General features: G+C 38.8%; 3 protein-coding genes and 1 long non-coding RNA gene across 9 annotated transcripts; 2 read left to right on the top strand and 2 right to left on the bottom strand.

Annotated features, from left to right (window-relative positions):
* Positions 1-956: 956 nt before the first annotated feature.
* LOC121753048 (transcription factor IIIA-like) lies at positions 957-3,394 on the bottom strand. Its single transcript, XM_042148197.1, has 6 exons — positions 3,122-3,394; positions 2,864-2,995; positions 1,912-2,362; positions 1,583-1,821; positions 1,355-1,498; positions 957-1,245 (listed from the first exon to the last, which is right to left on the bottom strand). Exons 1-6 carry the CDS (start codon positions 3,248-3,250, stop codon positions 1,078-1,080), a joined length of 1,263 nt encoding a protein of 420 aa, XP_042004131.1. The 5' UTR covers positions 3,251-3,394; the 3' UTR covers positions 957-1,077.
* Positions 3,395-10,878: 7,484 nt separating this feature from the next.
* On the top strand, positions 10,879-13,491 carry LOC121751628 (1,4-dihydroxy-2-naphthoyl-CoA thioesterase 1-like). Of its 4 annotated transcripts, none has more exons than XM_042146419.1 (4): positions 10,879-11,051; positions 12,103-12,410; positions 12,486-12,677; positions 13,171-13,491. In XM_042146419.1, exons 2-4 carry the CDS (start codon positions 12,252-12,254, stop codon positions 13,321-13,323), a joined length of 504 nt encoding a protein of 167 aa, XP_042002353.1. In that variant the 5' UTR covers positions 10,879-11,051; positions 12,103-12,251; the 3' UTR covers positions 13,324-13,491. The 4 variants fall into 4 exon arrangements, with proteins under 4 accessions (XP_042002353.1, XP_042002354.1, XP_042002356.1 ...); XM_042146420.1 differs by lacking the exon at positions 10,879-11,051 and adding an exon at positions 11,200-11,791; XM_042146422.1 differs by lacking the exon at positions 10,879-11,051 and adding an exon at positions 11,200-11,868.
* Positions 13,492-13,938: 447 nt separating this feature from the next.
* Positions 13,939-18,118, bottom strand: LOC121751627 (probable galactinol--sucrose galactosyltransferase 2). 3 transcript variants are annotated; one of them, XM_042146417.1, is made up of 12 exons: positions 17,945-18,118; positions 17,097-17,322; positions 16,759-17,003; positions 16,553-16,643; positions 16,424-16,472; positions 16,234-16,325; positions 16,048-16,158; positions 15,814-15,936; positions 15,165-15,717; positions 14,880-15,082; positions 14,484-14,790; positions 13,939-14,395 (listed from the first exon to the last, which is right to left on the bottom strand). In XM_042146417.1, the coding sequence occupies exons 2-12, from the start codon at positions 17,285-17,287 to the stop codon at positions 14,063-14,065; spliced, it is 2,298 nt and encodes a 765-aa protein (XP_042002351.1). In that variant the 5' UTR covers positions 17,288-17,322; positions 17,945-18,118; the 3' UTR covers positions 13,939-14,062. The 3 variants fall into 3 exon arrangements, with proteins under 3 accessions (XP_042002351.1, XP_042002349.1, XP_042002350.1); XM_042146415.1 differs by lacking the exon at positions 17,945-18,118 and adding an exon at positions 17,526-17,896; XM_042146416.1 differs by lacking the exon at positions 17,945-18,118 and adding an exon at positions 17,435-17,522.
* Positions 16,041-16,532, top strand: LOC121751629. The gene is made up of 2 exons (XR_006040134.1): positions 16,041-16,179; positions 16,265-16,532. It is a non-coding gene; the product is annotated as an uncharacterized LOC121751629 (long non-coding RNA).
* Positions 18,119-18,710: the final 592 nt, after the last annotated feature.

The raw sequence follows: 18,710 nt of genomic DNA, 5'->3' as shown, positions 1-18,710 counted from the left end.
TTGGCCGGTACTTATGTTTGAAATTCAAATTTATACTCTAGTACTAGCTAGTATTTAATAAAATATTTACACTTTTCTTAACATTTACTACTACTATCTATTATTATTTGAATCTTAGCCTTTGCCTAACGTTTGTATTTTGTAGAAATATAATTTGAAAAAGGGCTGATCAAAAAATAAAATAAAATAAGAGGTTTTGCTTTGTCCTACGTATCTACTAACATGTGAAATGCAGGATCTCATATGTTTATCGATTTATATTTTCAAGAGAGGAAGTCACATCGCAAATAACTATTGCAATGTGAAGGGGAACAACCAGGGAAAAGTGATTGTGGGCACAACGCCATTGTTGTTCAAAGTTCCTTTTCTGCTGCAGAAATGTTAAAAATGATTGCATTTGTGTTTCTCTCCCTCCCTCCCTCCCTCCCTCACAACAAAAACAGCCATTTGTCTAGTTTCATCATCAGTCTCTGTTGTCCGATTCTAGTTTTCCTCACAAACAAAACTACAACGGCTCAACTGCTCCACCATTGGTGGAGCCGGTGCCAGTGATGGCGGGTGGCAGCAGAAGCTGGCCACTCTGCTGACTGCTCGTCATTCAATCGAGACTCTGGTGGTGAATTTGGCAGTGAATCATCATTGCAGTTGTCGCTAGAATCATCGCTCGTCTCTGCAGCGGGGAACATGATGTGGAGGGATGGGTGGAGAGCAAATGCCGAAGCTGCATCGACGGAGGAATACCAGCAGCAGCCAAAGTGGAGGAACCAAAGCCACCAGGAAATGAAGAAGCAAAGAAATGAGAATCTCAAAGAGCTATGATTAGTGGGTTTTTCGTTACTGTTTTCCTCTTTCCGTTTCTTTGGTTCTAAATATTTTGCATTTTTGTGTTTTAAGTTTTTTAATACAGGGCTTAATTATATGAGGTAAGTTCAAATGAAAAGGATGCATACACAAGCTCACACCAGAAATAATTCCTATATATTCGAAATATTCCAAAATACTACTCCATATTTATCGTGGCACATACACTGTACATCTTACATACAAAATATACCTCTAATCATAGATTTGTTAATTTCAGAATTGACATGATGGGGAATCGCCTCCCTCGTTCCTATCAAGGTCTGATTCACTGGGTGGAACGATCCTCTTCCGCATCAGTGTCTCGATAACAGGATAATTCCTCTTCCGGCCACCTCTTGGCTTCGACCGGAATTGCTCATCAGATGTCTCAAAATCACCTCCCTAAACATGTAACGCGAATGTCAAACATGATTCATATGATGCTGCAGATATGCTGCCATTCACACACAGCAAGGCTAAGTAATTGATCGCAGATTTAAAAGACACTCACCGGAGTATAGACATGGCACCCAGATTTTTCATGATTGTCTCTCACATGTTTGAATGCAAATCTCTTGTTACAACCAGGCATGCCACAAGCAAATGGTTTAAGTTCCAAGTGTACGGCCTTCATATGCTTGTTGAGATTTGATGTCTGTAAAAAAATAAACATGTCACACAAGTAACACTCCGACAAGTTGGATAATGGATAGTTGTGACATCAAAGTTCCAAACTTACAGTAGAAAATGTTAGTGAGCATCCCTCGACGCTACAATTGATCCTTTCTGTAGAACTTAATTCTGATTTATGCATGCGCATGTGACGCTTGATGTTTTTCTTCAGCTGTTTCGTGCCACATTCATCACACATAACGTATTGATGGCACGACTGTATGTGCTCCTTGAGGCACCTCTCATTTGAGAAATATTTCATACAGCCCGGTTCAGCACAGTAAGCCTCCGAAGAATCCAACATGACTGCATTATGCCAAAAAATTTGTCAGTGATTAATAATGATAAAGACAGCAAAAAAGACAAAACCAAATAAACAGCTTAAATGCAACTTACCATGAGAGTCCTCGTGTTTACACAATTTGGAGGCATATCTAAACACTTTCCCACAATGAGGCTCAGCACACACATGCTCCATAGGATGATTGACATCAGCACAAGCAGATTCGCCATGGAACTGTTTCACATGCCATGCCATGTGACCATCTGATTTAAAAGTCCGTTTACAGTCCTTAACAGGACATTCAAGCAATTTCTCTTGAGACTCCTCATATTCATTAGACTTTGCGGAGTCGGATCCCTTAGGTTGCTCAATGTCTGTATGAGCAGATTCATAATGGTAATCTTTCACATGACGTGTCATATTACCCTGTAGAGTAAACGTCCGTTTACAGCTCTCAACCGGACAATCAAACAATTTCCCCTGATGTTGAAGCATGTGCCTGTTCAAGTGGTCCTTCCTTCTGTAACTAGAGTCGCAGTCATCCACCGAACATATGAATGGCCTCTGTAAAAGCACACGTATCAGTAAAAAAAATTGGGCAACTGTGTGCTTTATCCCATCACATGAACAAGAGAACCCTCAAACCTCAAGGAAGAGCAAGCGTGACTGAGGCACACACTTGATGGAGCTTCCCAGGCAGTCACCCACCTGGTACTGATCCAGTCAAGATTTGTTGCCTCTCGCATTTTGGAGTTCTTTTTTTTGGGATCCAATGCTTCACACCCAGTAATGTAACATGGCATTTTTCTGCCTAATTTCAATCTGCAAAATACTATACGTTTATATTCCAAGAAAAAAACAAATGAATCAGAGAAAAACACCCAATGATTCCATTCAAACAACATAATAGTCTAATAATAAGGACGCAAATCGATATAGCTATTAATTACAATCACTGTAACATAGTATTTCTTATATAATGATCCATTCTCGATTCTAAATAAGATTAGATACCAATATTTTAATAACAAGTGGAGATATTTAGAAAATCAACGCAAAATTCACCTCGAGCGAATGGCTTTGCATATGTTGCTTAAGATGAGCAGGTTTTGAGAAACTCAAACCGCATTCTTCACACTTGTTTAATTTTTCACCGTTATCATTTTCTTCATTCAGCTCCTTCTCCTTTAATTCCTCCTGCAATACCCAAAAACACAACAAACTTACAAACCAGAGCTCAATAAAATAATTGCAGAAGTTCCAGTTTCAATTACCCACAAAATTCAAAGCTTGAAAAAATTAAAAACAATTAACTACACGTACCGCGTGTTGAGCTTGGATGTGAGCGGCGATAAGGGTTTTTTTGGATCGACAAATCCCGCAGTACTCACAATAGTATCGACGGATGTCTCTGAAAATCGGATCCCGTGATTTAACTCCTTCCTCCACCATTTCTGTATACTGTCAATATGCGTATGTGGAAGATAGTTGTTGAAATTGGAGGGAGGCGCAGAAACCCTAATTGTGAACGGCGGCGGTCAGAGTGAACGGCAATAGTAATGCGAGGGGATTTAGGGTTTTGCTTTATATACGGAGAGAGGAGTATTGTCTTTTAAACAATCGTACTTTCTACGTATTTGTAAAGTTTATTATTGTACATTTGTACTGTATATAATTGTTTTTATTCTCTTCATTTCACGCTTATGTTGATGATTTGCAATTATAAGGCCAATGGGGCGTACTAAGCCGCACCCGCGCCCTATGCCGCGCCACGTCATCAGTTTTATCTCTTACACCGCACCTGCAATGTGACGCCCTAAGGCGCGCCTTTGGTGCGCCCTATGAATTTTCATTTTATTTGAATATTTAAATAACAACAAAAATTGAGAAAAAACTTCATTTCATTTATAGAAATTAATAAATTACAATACGAATTTAAAAAATAAGCAAACTCAGTGACGCCGGTTACGGACCCACATTTCTTCAATCATGTCGTTCATGAGCTGAACATGGTCTTGTTGGTTGCGCATTGAGGCATGTCTAGCTAGAACCTCATTGAAGCCCGGCGGTAATCCTCCAGCGGGGGGCTCGGTCGCCGTGCTGGACGAGCTAGATGCACCGTCATCATCGTTCCAGTCGGTGATGCTCCCACCCTCATGCTCGACTATCATGTTGTGCATGATTATGCACGCATACATGACATCGGCGATGACTTCCTTGAACCAGAGACGAGCCGGCCCCTTCACAATTGCCCACCGTGCTTGGAGCACACAAAATGCCCGCTCGACATCTTTCCGCGCCGACTCCTGTTTTTTGCGCAAATAAAGTCCTCTTCTCACCAATTGGGCAGCTGATCGTCTTCACAAAAACAGGCCACCATGGATATATGCCATCGGCCAAGTAGTACCCCATGTTGTATTGGCGGCTGTTGGCAGTGAACTCGATGGTCGGGCTGTTGCCATTGCATTGCTCGGTGAAGAGGGTGGATGAGTTGAGGACGTTAATGTCGTTGTTCGACCCGGCTATGCCGAAGTAAGCATGTCAGATCCAGAGTCGATGGTCAGCGACGGCTTCGAGGATCATCGTCGGGTGGCTGCCCTTGTATCCACTTGTGAATTGGCCTCTCCACGCCGTCGGACAATTCTTCCACTGTCAGTACATACAGTCGATGCTCCCTAGCATCCCAGGAAAGCAGTGCGTCGTCTCGTGCATCTTCATCAGGCCTTGGCAATCAGCGGCAGTCGGCTTGCGCAAATATGTGTCGCTGTAGGCCTCCACAACTCCCCTACAAAATCTCTTCAGACACTCCCGACCTGTTGTCTCCCCGACGTGGAGGTACTCGTCGAAAATGTCCGTCGTGGTGCCGTAGGCCAACTGACGGAGTGCAGCCGTGCACTTTTGCAACGGTGTAAGGCCGGGTCTGCCGACGACGTCTTCCCGATACGTGAAGTATTCATCAAGTGATGACAACGTCCGGACAATGCTGAGAAAAAGGTAACGCGGCATTCTAAACCAACGGCGGAAAACAGTTTGTCCCCACCGTGGTTTATCGGCAAAATAGTCTGCAATCAGACGTTCGTGAGCTGTCGCGTGGTCGCGTCGGACAGACCTTCGACGTCGAATAGGCCAGTGGATCTGCTCCGCTGCCGCCGCATCGCGCTGCAGTTGGGCTAAGTATTCCGCCATGGCCTCTTCAACGGCTGCATCTAAGGCTTCCGAGGTGGCCGAGGTCGAACTACCCGACTCCGAGGAGCTAGAACTAGCGGCGTCATCGTCGTGGTTCATTTTGGTATTTGAGAGAGGTAGAAATGTGACAGATGAGCGAAATGAGAGAGGTGCGACGTTCGTACGAACAAGTGAATGAGAAACGAGGTTTAAATAGCCATCGAAAACGCGTGCCATCGTCCGGGTCATCGTCCGTCGATCCCACAATGGCGCGGACGATGGTGCGGACGATAGGCCATCGTCCCCGACGTAGGGCGCGCCCTATGCATCGGTCGCGGACGTAGGGCGCGGACGATGGCGGCCACCCACAATGTGGGCATCGTCCGCGCCCGAGGACGATAGACGCCATCGGGCGCCCCATTGCGGGTGGCCTAATACACTTGTTATCTTCCGAATAAATATTTTATCTGTCCCATTCGAGGTGGAATACTTCTTTTATTAAGTCATTCTTTTAGGTGATGTTCATCACAATAAAATAATATCAATATATAATCTATAATTAAGTGAAATTATTTTAGTCATATGGAGTTAGCTATGACTAATTATCTCATAGATTTCTATCTAAGATTGATTTATACGATTGAATCTTATGAAACAAACCTACTATAAATTTAATGTCGAGATACAACCTTCCAAACCGAATACCCCTATCCAATAAATACCCCTATCCAATAATTTATATTTTAGAATTTAGTATTAGACTGATAGACCTTTCAACATAATAAAAATAAGTGTCCCCACTCATTATACTTAACTACTTATAGCAAAAATATCAAATTATGATTGATACTTGTATAACTAATCGATCTTTGATACTTGGACGATATATTTATATATTGTACAATTAAAGTTTATGATAGTGTTATTTATCGAAGTACTGCTATTGTTGATTTCTCGACACTATCAATTTTTTCAACATCGATATTGCTTCTACTAAAAAGACAAAAATTGCAACATGTATCTCTAGTTACTTTCTCATTTTATGTCTATCTATCTCACTCATTACCCATTTTTCTATGTTTTGCATCCTCTACCGCCAATATGTAGCTATGTTCAGTAACATCCATTAAAAATATCACCTCACTACAAATAATGAGTATATTAATTTGGTAATTTGGGACCCTAACCTTAAAATCCTCAATCCGCCAATTCGCTCATAAATTAATTATAAGAGTGATCAACTAGTTATATTTACCTATATCAGTTAGTTATCAACCGATGTAGTTCATTTGTTGGACTAGAAACAAATAGAGTTTTTTTATGAGATAGAAATGGTAGCAACTTGCTGAATAAAAGAAAATCCAATAGAGTAATTTTACAGTTCAAAAGTACCTATGTTGCAAATCTTGGAATAACTAAATCAACAATTACATAAAGCTATGATTAACCAAGAACAACGAAGGAAAAGCATAAACTGTAAAGCGGAAACGTACCTTGATCCATATTGAATTAAATGGTGGAATTATGTTACAACTGCTATGGAACGTCCAGAAGATCAAAGACATTCTTCACAATAGTTTGTAGGGAGAATAAAGAGATATCGAATCATTCTTCTGACGTCTAGAGACCATAAAATAACATTGCATACAATCTCATGCCGAATTACATATAGTCTACTTTTTTTTCCTCTCTCCCTTTTACTTATTCGCTCAACTTTGCTTACAAAACAACATTACATACAATCTCATGCCGAATTATAAATGCTCCACTCAGAGTGGAACGGAGAGAGTATAAAATATTTAAGACCCTTTATTTTTTATTTGGTCCCTCGACAAATCAAAATCTCTTATGATATCTACACTTATTTACAAAATAAATTAAATATTAGTCTTTAATTGATCACTTTAATTAGGCAGTCGAAAGATAGTCACACACATTAAATAGTCATGTGGAAGCTCAAATTTCCAACAATCTCCCACTTGGACAACACATGACACCAAATAAATGTGTACAAACCAAATGATAGCTTAAATATGTTATCACGAGTGTATACCCGAACAATCTTATTATTAACCATATTGACATATGACTAAAAAGACAGTCACCACATTTTTCGTGATTATATCCATCAGTAATCATATATGCAAATATAATAACACAACAAATCAATTATGGATTGTAGCATGATAATTAATGCAAGGTGATTATACATGCCTATTTCTAACTGGTCATTCCAAATACTTATTGCGATCAAAGCAAAACCAAATAACACAACTACACAAGTAATGCACAAAACATAATACTTTATTTATACAGATAATAACATGAGTTTTATAACTAAACGTTCAAAACATAATATAGAACAGTAACTAAAACTACTCATACTACACAGAAGTATCCTTAAATAACATAATACTCCCCATTTGGGCTACATGCCCATGAAAGACATTGGGTGATAGTCCGTGAAGAGCGGATTTACTATCATCAAATCTGTTGCCTTATGCTTAATACTTCATCCGTCACCAAAGATTATGCACTTTGGGTTTGACACGAATTTTAATGTAAAATTGGTAAAGTAAGAGAGACGTAGAGAGAAAAAATAATTAAAGTATTGTTAGTAGGTCCCACCTCATCAAAGAGAAAAAAATTTACAAAATTAGAAAGTGCATATTCTTGTGGGATGGACTAAAAAGGAAAGAGTGCATATTCTTAGAGCATCCGCAGCGGCGGGCGTCCCGACGGACTTCGGACCGGCGTGCGGGACGTCCGCCATTAGGCGAGCGACCGGCAGACGCGGACGTCGCTCGCGGACACCGGAGTTCCGCGGATTTCCGACGACGTCCGTCGTGACGTCCGCCATTTTGGGTTCCCGGCGGACGTCCCGATTTTTAATTCCGTAAATTGTTTAATTCGGTAAATTGTTTAATTTGGTGAATTTGTGAATTTTTATTCTTGTGGATGTTCGAAGGGATGTCTTTAGGGATGTCCAATATTTTGCAGTGGGATGTCCTTATGACATGAGAGTGCAGTGAGATGTCCTTATGACGTGACAAGAGGTGTTTTTGAGAAGTCCGTCGGGATGTCCGCCGGGACATCCTCCCCACTGTGGATGCTCTTATGGGATGGATGGAGTATGTATTTGTCCATTTCGAACCTTTTATTTCAATACAGAAAGCTATGGCTTAGCAGAGCTTCCGTTGTTTATGAGGAAGAAGCAGTAAAATTCGAATTTCATATTCTTAATACTATCTAATTTTATTTTCAAATCGAAAAATGAAATACATAAATAAGCATATTACCTTTTAATTAAGTAGAAAAGAATAATAATATAATAATATTTCATAATTAAATTGTAAGATGGTTAATTCTGTATATTATTTTTAATAAATAGTAGCAGTACAGTATATTTTTGAAAAATCATTTGATGGCTAGTCACACTCCATTATTAGTATTAGCTACTCCTTCCGTCCGCAAATAGGAGTCCCGTTTTTTCATTTTAGTTCGTCCGCGAATAGGAGTCCCGATTCACTTTTACCATAAATGTTAATATAGTCTCACCTTCCACTAACTCATTCCACTCATATTTCATTTAAAATTAATATATACAAGTGAGAGTCATATTTCACTAACTTTTTTCCACTTACTTTTCTTAACAATTCTTAAAACCCGTGCCGTTAAGAATTGAGACTCCTAATGGTGGACGGAGGTAGGGCTGGCAAATCGTGCGGATTGGGTTGTTATCGGGTCAACTTGATGATGACCCAACCCAATAAGGCCTAACCTGAACCCGACTTGTTAAGGAAACTGTAAATCCGAACACGAACCCGACCTGCTACCTTCAAATCCAAACACGACCCGCACCCGACACGAACCCGTTATCGACACGATATAATATGGGTTGACACGACACGATAACAACCCGAACCTGATATTACACTATTAAAACCTAATATTACACGATTAAACCTTAATTTTTAACCTAATTTACACAATTAAAATTCGTTTTATACTAGTTAAACCTAATTTATAAGAAATTAAAAAATTAAAGTAATATATATATTTTTAAATAATAATAAAAATAATAATATTATTTCTTAATGGGTTACCCGTATCCGACCCACATCCGACCCGAACCCAACCCGAAATTATCGGGTTCTTAATGGGTCAACCCGATAAGGACACGGATCCAATAAGACTTGACCCAACCCAATAATTTCGTGCGGATTCGTGTCAGATTATCGTGTCGTGTCGAAAATTGTCAGCCCTAGACGGAGGGAGTATATACTAATTTCTTTCTTCTCTTCTTTCTATTCCACAGAAATATACATTTTTAGTTGAATATAAATTTTAATGTCTCAATAATAAAGCGAGAGAGATAAAAAAAGTATTAAAGTATTTATAAAGAAGAATAAGTTACATCTTATTAAAGAGATTTTTTTAAAAAATTAGAAAATATACTTTTATGTGACAGGACTAAAAATAAAAGATTGTATAGCCTTATAAAACGAAACGATTATTAAAGTTGGACTAACCTAATAATAAATCATTAAATTGTAGTACTCCTACATACAAACCATAAACCAAATATACACTTATCTTATGGGAGAACCTAAGCACAGCTTAAACTCAAAGATTAATGGAATTCTGAAAAATACTTTTAATAAATGAGTGCGTTACCAATTTTTTTATAAAAAAATTCAATTCATAAACACACACGCCTAATTTACACTTTTTTTATTTTTATTTTTTTTACACTTTGAATCTATTTACACGACTAATTTACACTTTGAACTATTACTTGACAAGTATTAATCCATAAAACGACAAACACTATTTCTCCCATAAAATTAACAATACATTTCAATTGGAACAGTTCATTTCCGGCTGAGGACCGACCACGTCCACGCCCATTAATGTACACGATAATTAAATCTCAATCTTAATTTAATACTTTAAAATTAGGCAACTATCACATCATAAAATAGAATGAAATACATTCATGATAACTGATCTTCCACGTTCGCACATAAATATACATGCTCTTTATTTTATATCGTTTTTGGTACCTTATGATAAAAATAACCCTAGGTACCAAGCATGTAATTTTTTTATTATTGAGAATATTTTGGAAATTTCAATTGAATAGTAATACCAAATATGTGTTTTTTTTGTCTTCATTTCTTATTTCTTTTTTCCTACATTGGTTTTTTCTTCTTTCTTTTTTCTCCTTAGTTTATATTTCTTCTTTTTTCTTTTGTCTTCTTTTTCTTATTTCCCTGTGTTCTATACATACATCTAATTGCATTTATATTATAAATTAAGAACAAAATATCTAATTAAATTAACTAATTAAAGTAATTAAATCAATTAAATATTTTTTATTAAATTATTTTATATTCATTTTAGGGTTTAAAAACCTAACTAAATATTCAACTCTTTATATCATTATGAATACAATTCACAATTTTATTTTTTTATTAAGACTATATTGATTAGTTATTAATTTAATATAAAATAATAATAATAAATAATTATTATTATATAATATTATATGATTCATAATTTAAATAATTATAGCATAGTGATTAATTACTACTACTAGTTTGTAGTACTTATAACAATAATATTATTATAATAATTAAATATAATTATAACTATAATGATAATTAAGTATAATAATATTATTTTGGTACCAGTTTTGTGTATGCCCAAAATATTTTTTATGACACAAATAAGAAAATGTATTTGTTTAGAGGACATTTTTAGGATGAAAATTGTATCAGGTACCATAAATATAATTTATAGGTATAAAAATGATATAAAATAAAGATTAAGTATGAAAAATGAAAGAATTACCATTTATGTAGTTGAGTCTAATATTTAATCATCGGAAGTGTAATCGTTTACCAGATTTTTGGATGGATGGATGGATGGATGGATGGATGGAATTTTAGCCCCCTCTATTTTATTAGAGCCCCCAAAATTCAGCTGTATCATAAAGGCAATGGCATTCAAAGAGTTTACACCATTCAATCACCACTCACGAACTGAAGTGAAGATCTGTACGTTTTTCAGCTGCAGATTGCCGGTGAGTTTTCCGCTTGCTCGAAACTTCCTGAATATCCGAAATGATAGTTTTCTGATCTGTTATTTTCTCTATTCGTCTCCTGGTTTATCGCATCTGAGCATGTCACGCTCTTTTTATTCCTTTTTTCTTTCGATTTTGAACGCCTTTATATCGATTCTGCTGTCATTTATGCAAATTATGCTCAAACTGATGCGTTTATTTTGGATACTTTTTCAGTTATCATCTGTTCACTAGTGTTATCCGTGTTCTCTCTCTCTATGATTAGCTTAAATTCTTCATATATTATGCTTCACCTTGGAAGAAGTGAGACTTTTGGCCGTCCTTTCGAAAAATACATAAATAACAATAAATATTCGAGTGTTGGATCGTCATTGATTTGTTTGCCTAATCCTGTATTGTTTAGTTTGGTGTTGTTTCCCTGGCCTTTTTTTCTTGCTCAATTGTCATATTAATGATTTTTTTCCAAAAAAAAGGTCATTGGGTGGTTATGTCTTGTTTCTTTCGGTATAATTGTAGATTTTTCAGTGTGCTGGTGTTAGGTAGCTGGACATTTAAAGAAAACGTGAACTCACATGCTTCAATCATCTCATATTTCCAAGGACCACTAATTTCTTGTTGATTCATTTATCTAAGTTCTTCCTTTGCATTCTAGAAAATGGAGAGTAGTTCTTTTGGGCTGTTTTGCATGCAAAAATAGATTATGATCCCTCTGGTCTTCCTACCTCTGTGCTTATTCGGAGGTGTGAGCTTTGATGTGTGGTTTTGTAGAATTAGCTTGTTGTTATTGTTTCCTGGGTAAACTTAAATTTGACATATGGTAAATTAATTTGATCCAGCCACTTAAGGTTTTGGTTTTCTGCTCTTTTAATTTTTACTTTTCCTGTTTCCATGCTTATTTGAGAAACTTCTTAAGTTTGATAGTATGTTATATGTTGAAAAAAGGAGGCTGTTATACTTCTTTTTTTTCTTTGTTAAACACACTGTATACATAAAATCCATTCTTATCTAATCAATATGGCTCTCATCTTATTTTTTTCCTTTGGTGATGAAGTTCGCCACCCCGTCTCTTGATCTGATCCTGAGAATCCAAAGCGACCTCTGTCAATTCATTACTGGTGAAGTTAGTGACCAGTTAGTGCACACCTCAAAGGACCTGGATAACATCTCTATCGAACTCCTGGTCAGCTAAAAGAGAAAACTATGAATCAACCACCGAATACTGGAAAGAATTCTCTGTCTATACCACCATCAGAGACTGAGAGTCTGGATGCTCCACTTCACATGATTGGCTTTAAATTTGATGAACTCTCGGCTAAGAAAGTTTCAGGCTGCCTCCTGATTACTCCGCAGTGCTGTCAGGTGTTACTCCTTTTACTCATTTATCTTGATCCCATCTCTGGCTTTACAAAAAAACTTACGTTTTTAAATGCGCAGCCATTCAAAGTTTTGCATGGAGGGATCTCAGCTTTGATAGCCGAGGCTTTGGCAAGCATAGGAGCTCATATTGCTTCGGGTTTTACAAGGGTAGCTGGTATACACCTAAGTATCAATCATCTAAAAAGCGCGCAGGAAGGTGATTTAGTAGTTGCTGAGGCTACACCAGTAAATGTTGGCAAATCCATTCAGGTTATCCTTTACAATTGCTTCATTTTTCTCTAAGTCCAAACTATTTCGATTTAGATTATATGTTTAATGGCAACGGGATGCACAATATAGCTCGTTCACAGATGCCCAACGCTTGAATTGTGATTTCAATTGAGTGCATCTAGCAACAATTCGTTGTATTCTCTTTTTTAACGATTCGCTATCCTATAAATCTTCATCTGGTAGCACCTTTACTGAAATTGCTGATGAAAAGACCTTGCACAGGTCACAATCGAACTTCTCATTTTAGGGTTATAGTTTACAAATGCATAAATACAATCCGAAAGCTGCAACTAGTGGTGCTCAAATACGTCTGATGGTAGGCAGCAAAGAGATTGGTGTTGACAATGGGATCTACTCAGTTATTATAGTACATGCATATAATTCGTGTCTAGTGATTCAATCTGAAATGACAATATATAGGTTTTCCTCAAATCATCTGCTTCTAACAAAGATCTCACTGCATTTTAAGCAGGTCTGGGAAGTTCGCCTCTCAAAACGCGATCCTTCCAACTCTGAGATTCAAACGCTTATTGCATCCTCAAGAGTCACCCTTCTTTGCAACATGTCCGTGCCAGAATCTGCAAGGGATGCTGCTAAACAACTAAAAAAATATGCTAAATTGTGACATGTTTTAGTATTTCTTGGCTCCATAGCCAAATTTCAGGCATGAGCTATTTGTGCTTTTATTTTTGGCTGAGTCTTGTATCTTCATTTGTGTTCTACATAAGATAGAACTGATGGTTATGTTACTTATGTAACTCTATCTCAATAATATATGTTCCAATTTTCTTGATTGTCTGGATGAAACTATGCGTAAGAAAATTCATGTGTATTTGCATGGACGCTACGCTCTCTATGAGTACAATGAGAGATTGGCCATTGCATATGGTCCGTTGAAGACGAATTTGCTGCGACTATTAGAGTACTGAAGAACCTTAGGGCTTGCAAAGTTACTTCAGACTACAGAATTTGGTTCCACAGGGTTTTCGATGGCTCTTGCCGAGACTTGTGGTGAACTTCATTCATTGTTTGATGCAATGATTCATTGGCTGTTTGATATCATGATTCCTGGCTCCTGATTCAGAGTGGAAGTTTTGGATCACATTCATTGAGGTGAGTTTCTTCACATACAACTACTGTCTTGAATTAAGCCCTTTCTTCTTCAATTATTCACTATCTTTTAGCGTATATCTATATAAACTCAATGAGATAAACATGAGAGATATATTTAGATGATGACTAGAAAAACATAGATAATTTTATTCGAGAAAAAAAGGCAAAAGCCAGGGCAAAAGCTACGCTCTCCGAATGACATGAAGCCGTCTCGGACTAGGATTTGTATCTAGATAGTAAGTATTCACTGCTTAAACTTGGATTTCAATGCACCATCTATACATTTCCTCTTTGGGAACTGGGATCATCAGGGTTGCCAATCCGCTTGCTGCTTCATAGTTAAACTCAGTTTCAACGTTGTCCACGGTGCAGCTCAGTGGCCGTTGAGAGCAGTAGACACCGAAGCGCCCACATCCTCTAGCCCTAAGTGCTATTTTAGCGACAGGCGATCTGTTTTCAATTGAAGTCTCGGTGTCATCGTTGGTTATGGAGGTATTGTAGACTTCAAACTGCTCGACAGCAGCACCGGAATTGAACATGTCTAGCAAGCCAATGGGAGCGAAGGCAATGCTGTCCGTCACATTCTGTTTTCGGAGGTTGAGGTAGGTTGTCAGTTAGTGTAAGTAATAAGTGCCGTGCCAGGTTAAAAATGGAGTGTGATGGAAAACTTACCTTCACAGGACAGAAGTGGAAGAGTTCGTATTCGAGAACCTTGAGAGTGACAGGCAATGAAGCCCCTTCTGGCAACCGAACTACCTCTCCTGATCTATAAGCATAGGCAACAGTCTCTCCCTTCCAGTCCGGTCGAGCAATTTGAGCAATTGAGTTGACATCAGTGGCTCGAACAGAGCCAGTGAGAGTGCCGGGGGAGGCATTATGAATACGCGTCTTCTTAGTTACCTTGCACCACCCTGCACCTTGGCAATTGAATACGCCAACCACTCCAGAGCACTTGTTCGTGTTCCAGATTTTAAGCAAGCTGCAAGATTCATGGTGGTAAGTTGACGTTAGTTTGGTCGTTGATGTTGCAGTAGATATAAGGCATTAGAAGGAGAGGATTCAACAAACCTCGTCCCATCTCTGGCTGGGTCGACAAAGAGGCAATCTAGTGTGGGTCGTCCGGGCAACTGTGCTCTGAGAATTGATCCATCGGGGAGAACCAGCTTCTTCAGAAGGTCGAAGTTGTGGTTACCAGGCTTGTCACTAACATATATAGCACACCCTCCCACGGATCGAGCTGCAGCATGATACTCAGCAGCTGGATGCAGGCTCTGTAAAAACAAGTATTTTGAGTCAGCTTCTACAACAAGAACATTTGATAAATTCAAAGAGCTAAAGTCGAGCAGTACTCACATGGAACATATCCCAGTCAGGCTGCATGAATTCACCCAAGAATACAGTGTTGTAAGCTACTGAAGAAATGTGAATGGTGTGTGAAGCAGGATCGCGAGGGTAGAAATCGTCTGAGGCTCTAACTATAGCAGTCTGCTTGGCGCTATAGAGTCCATCAGTATTGTGGCACATGCAAGCGATACACCCGTTGTCTGGAAAGTTCCGAGAGATGGAGGCTTCAAGGGCCTGGTGATAGCTACGAGTGAGAGATACTCTACCACCATGGCCTGCACCTAGAGTCTCAATGATATTCTGCACGTCGACTTTGACTCCATCCACACCACACGAAGCCAGATAGGAGTGAAGCTCATTGTAGAAGTTGAAGACCTTCTTAGGGTGTACCAGTCCCAAGCCATGAACAGCAAGGCTGTCCATAACAATGTCCGGCTGGTTGCCTAGAACCCCAGGTGACTGCACCGGGTATGCCAAAGATGTCTCATAGTGTTCCATACCAGGACCGGATGGTTGCACTCCGCCCCAGTAACCTGCTAGCGCGTGCCAAACATAGACATACCTGAAATTATAAATCAATAAACAGTAAGTCGGTTATATTTTTGGTAGATTTGATCTGTTAAACCATCAGAAAACACACAACTTGGTAGCATCTTACTTGACATTGTGCTGCTGCTTTGATGTTTTCACCACCTGCTTCAGACCTGATTCTTGCTCATCACTTTCGACGTTTTTCTTGAATTTTTCATTCTCTTTTATTCCTGTTAGCCTGTTTGCAAACCTGTAGATCAAATATCGAACAGGTAAGTTCTAGAGATAGAAAGTTGAAGGTAAAAACAAATGATTTTCAAGTATAACAAAGTCCATTTAGTATAACAGTTAATTGTCTTACTGAGCTCCTTCTTGTACAACAGCATTTGCAGCGTCCTTCACCTCACTCCCGATTTGTTGCCAGCCATCATCTATGATGAGAAAACGAGGAGGCGTATGTCCCTCCGTCAAGCTGACAGATTAAATACATGAGGTAAGCGACTAAGTTTGCATTCTACTAGTTACATCAGAGCCAACTAGAACTTACCTTTTGAGCCCTTCTTCGACACCTTCTGCAGTGACATCAGTGTAGAAAGCGTCCCAGGTGCACCAGCCAAACCAGTCGATGAACGAGGGCAACTGCACAGTCGGAATTTGACATAAGCATACTCTGTAATATTTCAAAATCCCTCTACACTCCAGCAGTTACAAAAAACAATCAAGCAACATATTCTCACCTTCTTCTTCTCTCTGTGCTGAAATGTTTGCAAGTGTTTCTCCACAGCTCTGTTTCAGAAAAATTTCGCCGTATTATATTAGTGTGAATTGGAAAGAGGTTGAAACGAAGGGGAAAAAGGAGTACTTACTTCACAGCCTGATTGATCACTTCAAAAGGGTTGGTCCCAGCATGCATGTAAACAAGGTAATTTCCTTGATTGGTTTCAACAGCATTATCTCCTGCAACAGAATTATATCAAACAAAATCTCCAATTAAATCCAATCATGTTTGAATTTGGTGTTGTTAAAATAAAGTAATTCTTCACCATATAATATTGATGAAAATCAAACTCACCACTCTCGAGGCAAATCTCGAGCTCATTCTTCTCATTACCCTGAAGAACAGCACGAAACTGCCCTTCGAGAAGAGGCAGGAAGACAGTGTATATAGTCGGCCTGTCTTCGTGCTCCCCTTCACATGCGTCTTTACTCTCAACGAGCATGAACTGCGTCTCCAACGGAATATCCTGCCCGCAGGTTCCCATTCGTTGGGTCATCCACCACAGCTTGAATCGGAATAGGCACATAAACCGCACACCCCTTTTCCACAAAAAAAATAAAATAAATTAACTCTATTTGTCAAAGAACATAATCGAAAAATAGATTTATAATCAAGACGGACAGAGAGCTTACTCTAGAACGCCAACTGGGAAGACGTGAAGGCTCTTGCTGTGTGAAGCCGTTGCGCCGATGAATGCACCGGCGACAAGGCCGGCACCTGATCCCGGAGTCAGCACAATGTTGTCAGCCACGCCTGTGAGTATGGTTTTCCCATGAACCACAAGGTTCCCTTCATTGAGAGAGATCTTCGGCGTCACCGTCATTTTTCTTCCACTCTCTAGAAATGGTCGAGAATCAACTGCATAATCGGAGAGTTAGTAAAGCCTAGTTCCGATGTACAAGCAAAAATGCATACAAAAACGCCTCTGCAGATTGAGATAAGCGCAATCAGCGATCGGAAGAATATTCACCGAAAATCTCCAGTTTCCGATCAAACAGGGAAAGAGAATGAAAACAAACAACGCCTCTAACGGAGGAAATCATCCAATTCGAGGAAATCACCTCCACGGAGCTTCGACGAAATCATCGATGGGGTAGAAGGTACAACACACGCTCGACGACGTACAACCATACTCTCCCGCAAACGCACAAACGGAGGAAAATATCGACACGCAGGCAAAACAAACGCCGGACGCACAATCATTTTCTTATACATTCCCAAAAAATCCACACAAATCACCAGAAACCAAATATATATATATATATATATATATATGAAAAAATCACAGCTCAAAATCAATTCCCCAAAACCAGTAAACTAGATTTCAAATATTTCGAATTCAAATACACCTCCAAAATCAAAACTATGCATGCACACTTGAAAACATCGATCTACTTCGATTCAACTCGATTCTCGAATGATGTAATTATTTAAAGGCATTAAAACACGCATAAACTTTGAAAAAAGCAGAATTTTATACCTCAAACAGTAGCTTTCAGAAGCTCGATTTATCCGCAAATGCAAGCGCGTACGTGTAAATATGTAGAGAGAGAAAGAGACGAAGAGAGAAAAGGAAGTGAAGAGAAGTGAGGAAAGGCAAGTTGACGTGAGGGGGAAGGTTGAGCTGAATTGCCCCAAAATTGTGCGCGAGTTTGAAGACGAAACCACCTGGCGCTTTATATATGGGGCGAGGGGTTAAAGGGCGAGCACTTCGTCGGAGAAGGCCAACCACAAACTGACACGTGAGCTCTAGTTACTTGTAGAAGCAAAATGCATCTTCCTATTTTACACTAATCGCCAAATCCACGTAAACCTCTCTACTCAATTATTCATTCATAAAACCCACCGTCACAAAATCAATTGTCATCCAAATTTTGATTGTAGTATAAATTAGAAAATTTCGTATTACAAATTATTTTGTAATCTAGGGGTAGGGACCATTGGCTAATCAAAATTTTCGAAGTGAAAATAAAAAAAAAAGAAAAAAAGATACTTGTATAAATTGTTTTGTAAAGCCACCTTCACAAAATAGATGGGAGGCGAATTTAGTCAATTTTGTAACTGGTACTCCCTCCGTCCCGGACTACTCGCACATTTCCTTTTCGGCACGGAGATTAAGGAATGAGTGTATAGCAAAGTCAACAATTGCGACTGTAGGTGATAATTTTTACTAAAAATGAAAAGAGTGCAAATAACTTGGGACGCCCAGAAAGGAAATAAGTGCAAGTAGTCCGGGACGGAGGGAG

This window comes from Salvia splendens, chromosome 10 (assembly GCF_004379255.2).
Source record: "Salvia splendens isolate huo1 chromosome 10, SspV2, whole genome shotgun sequence".
NCBI lineage: Eukaryota > Viridiplantae > Streptophyta > Magnoliopsida > Lamiales > Lamiaceae > Salvia > Salvia splendens.
The sequence above is the reverse complement of the archived record's forward strand: the minus strand, read 5'-3'. Positions and strand labels throughout refer to the sequence as shown.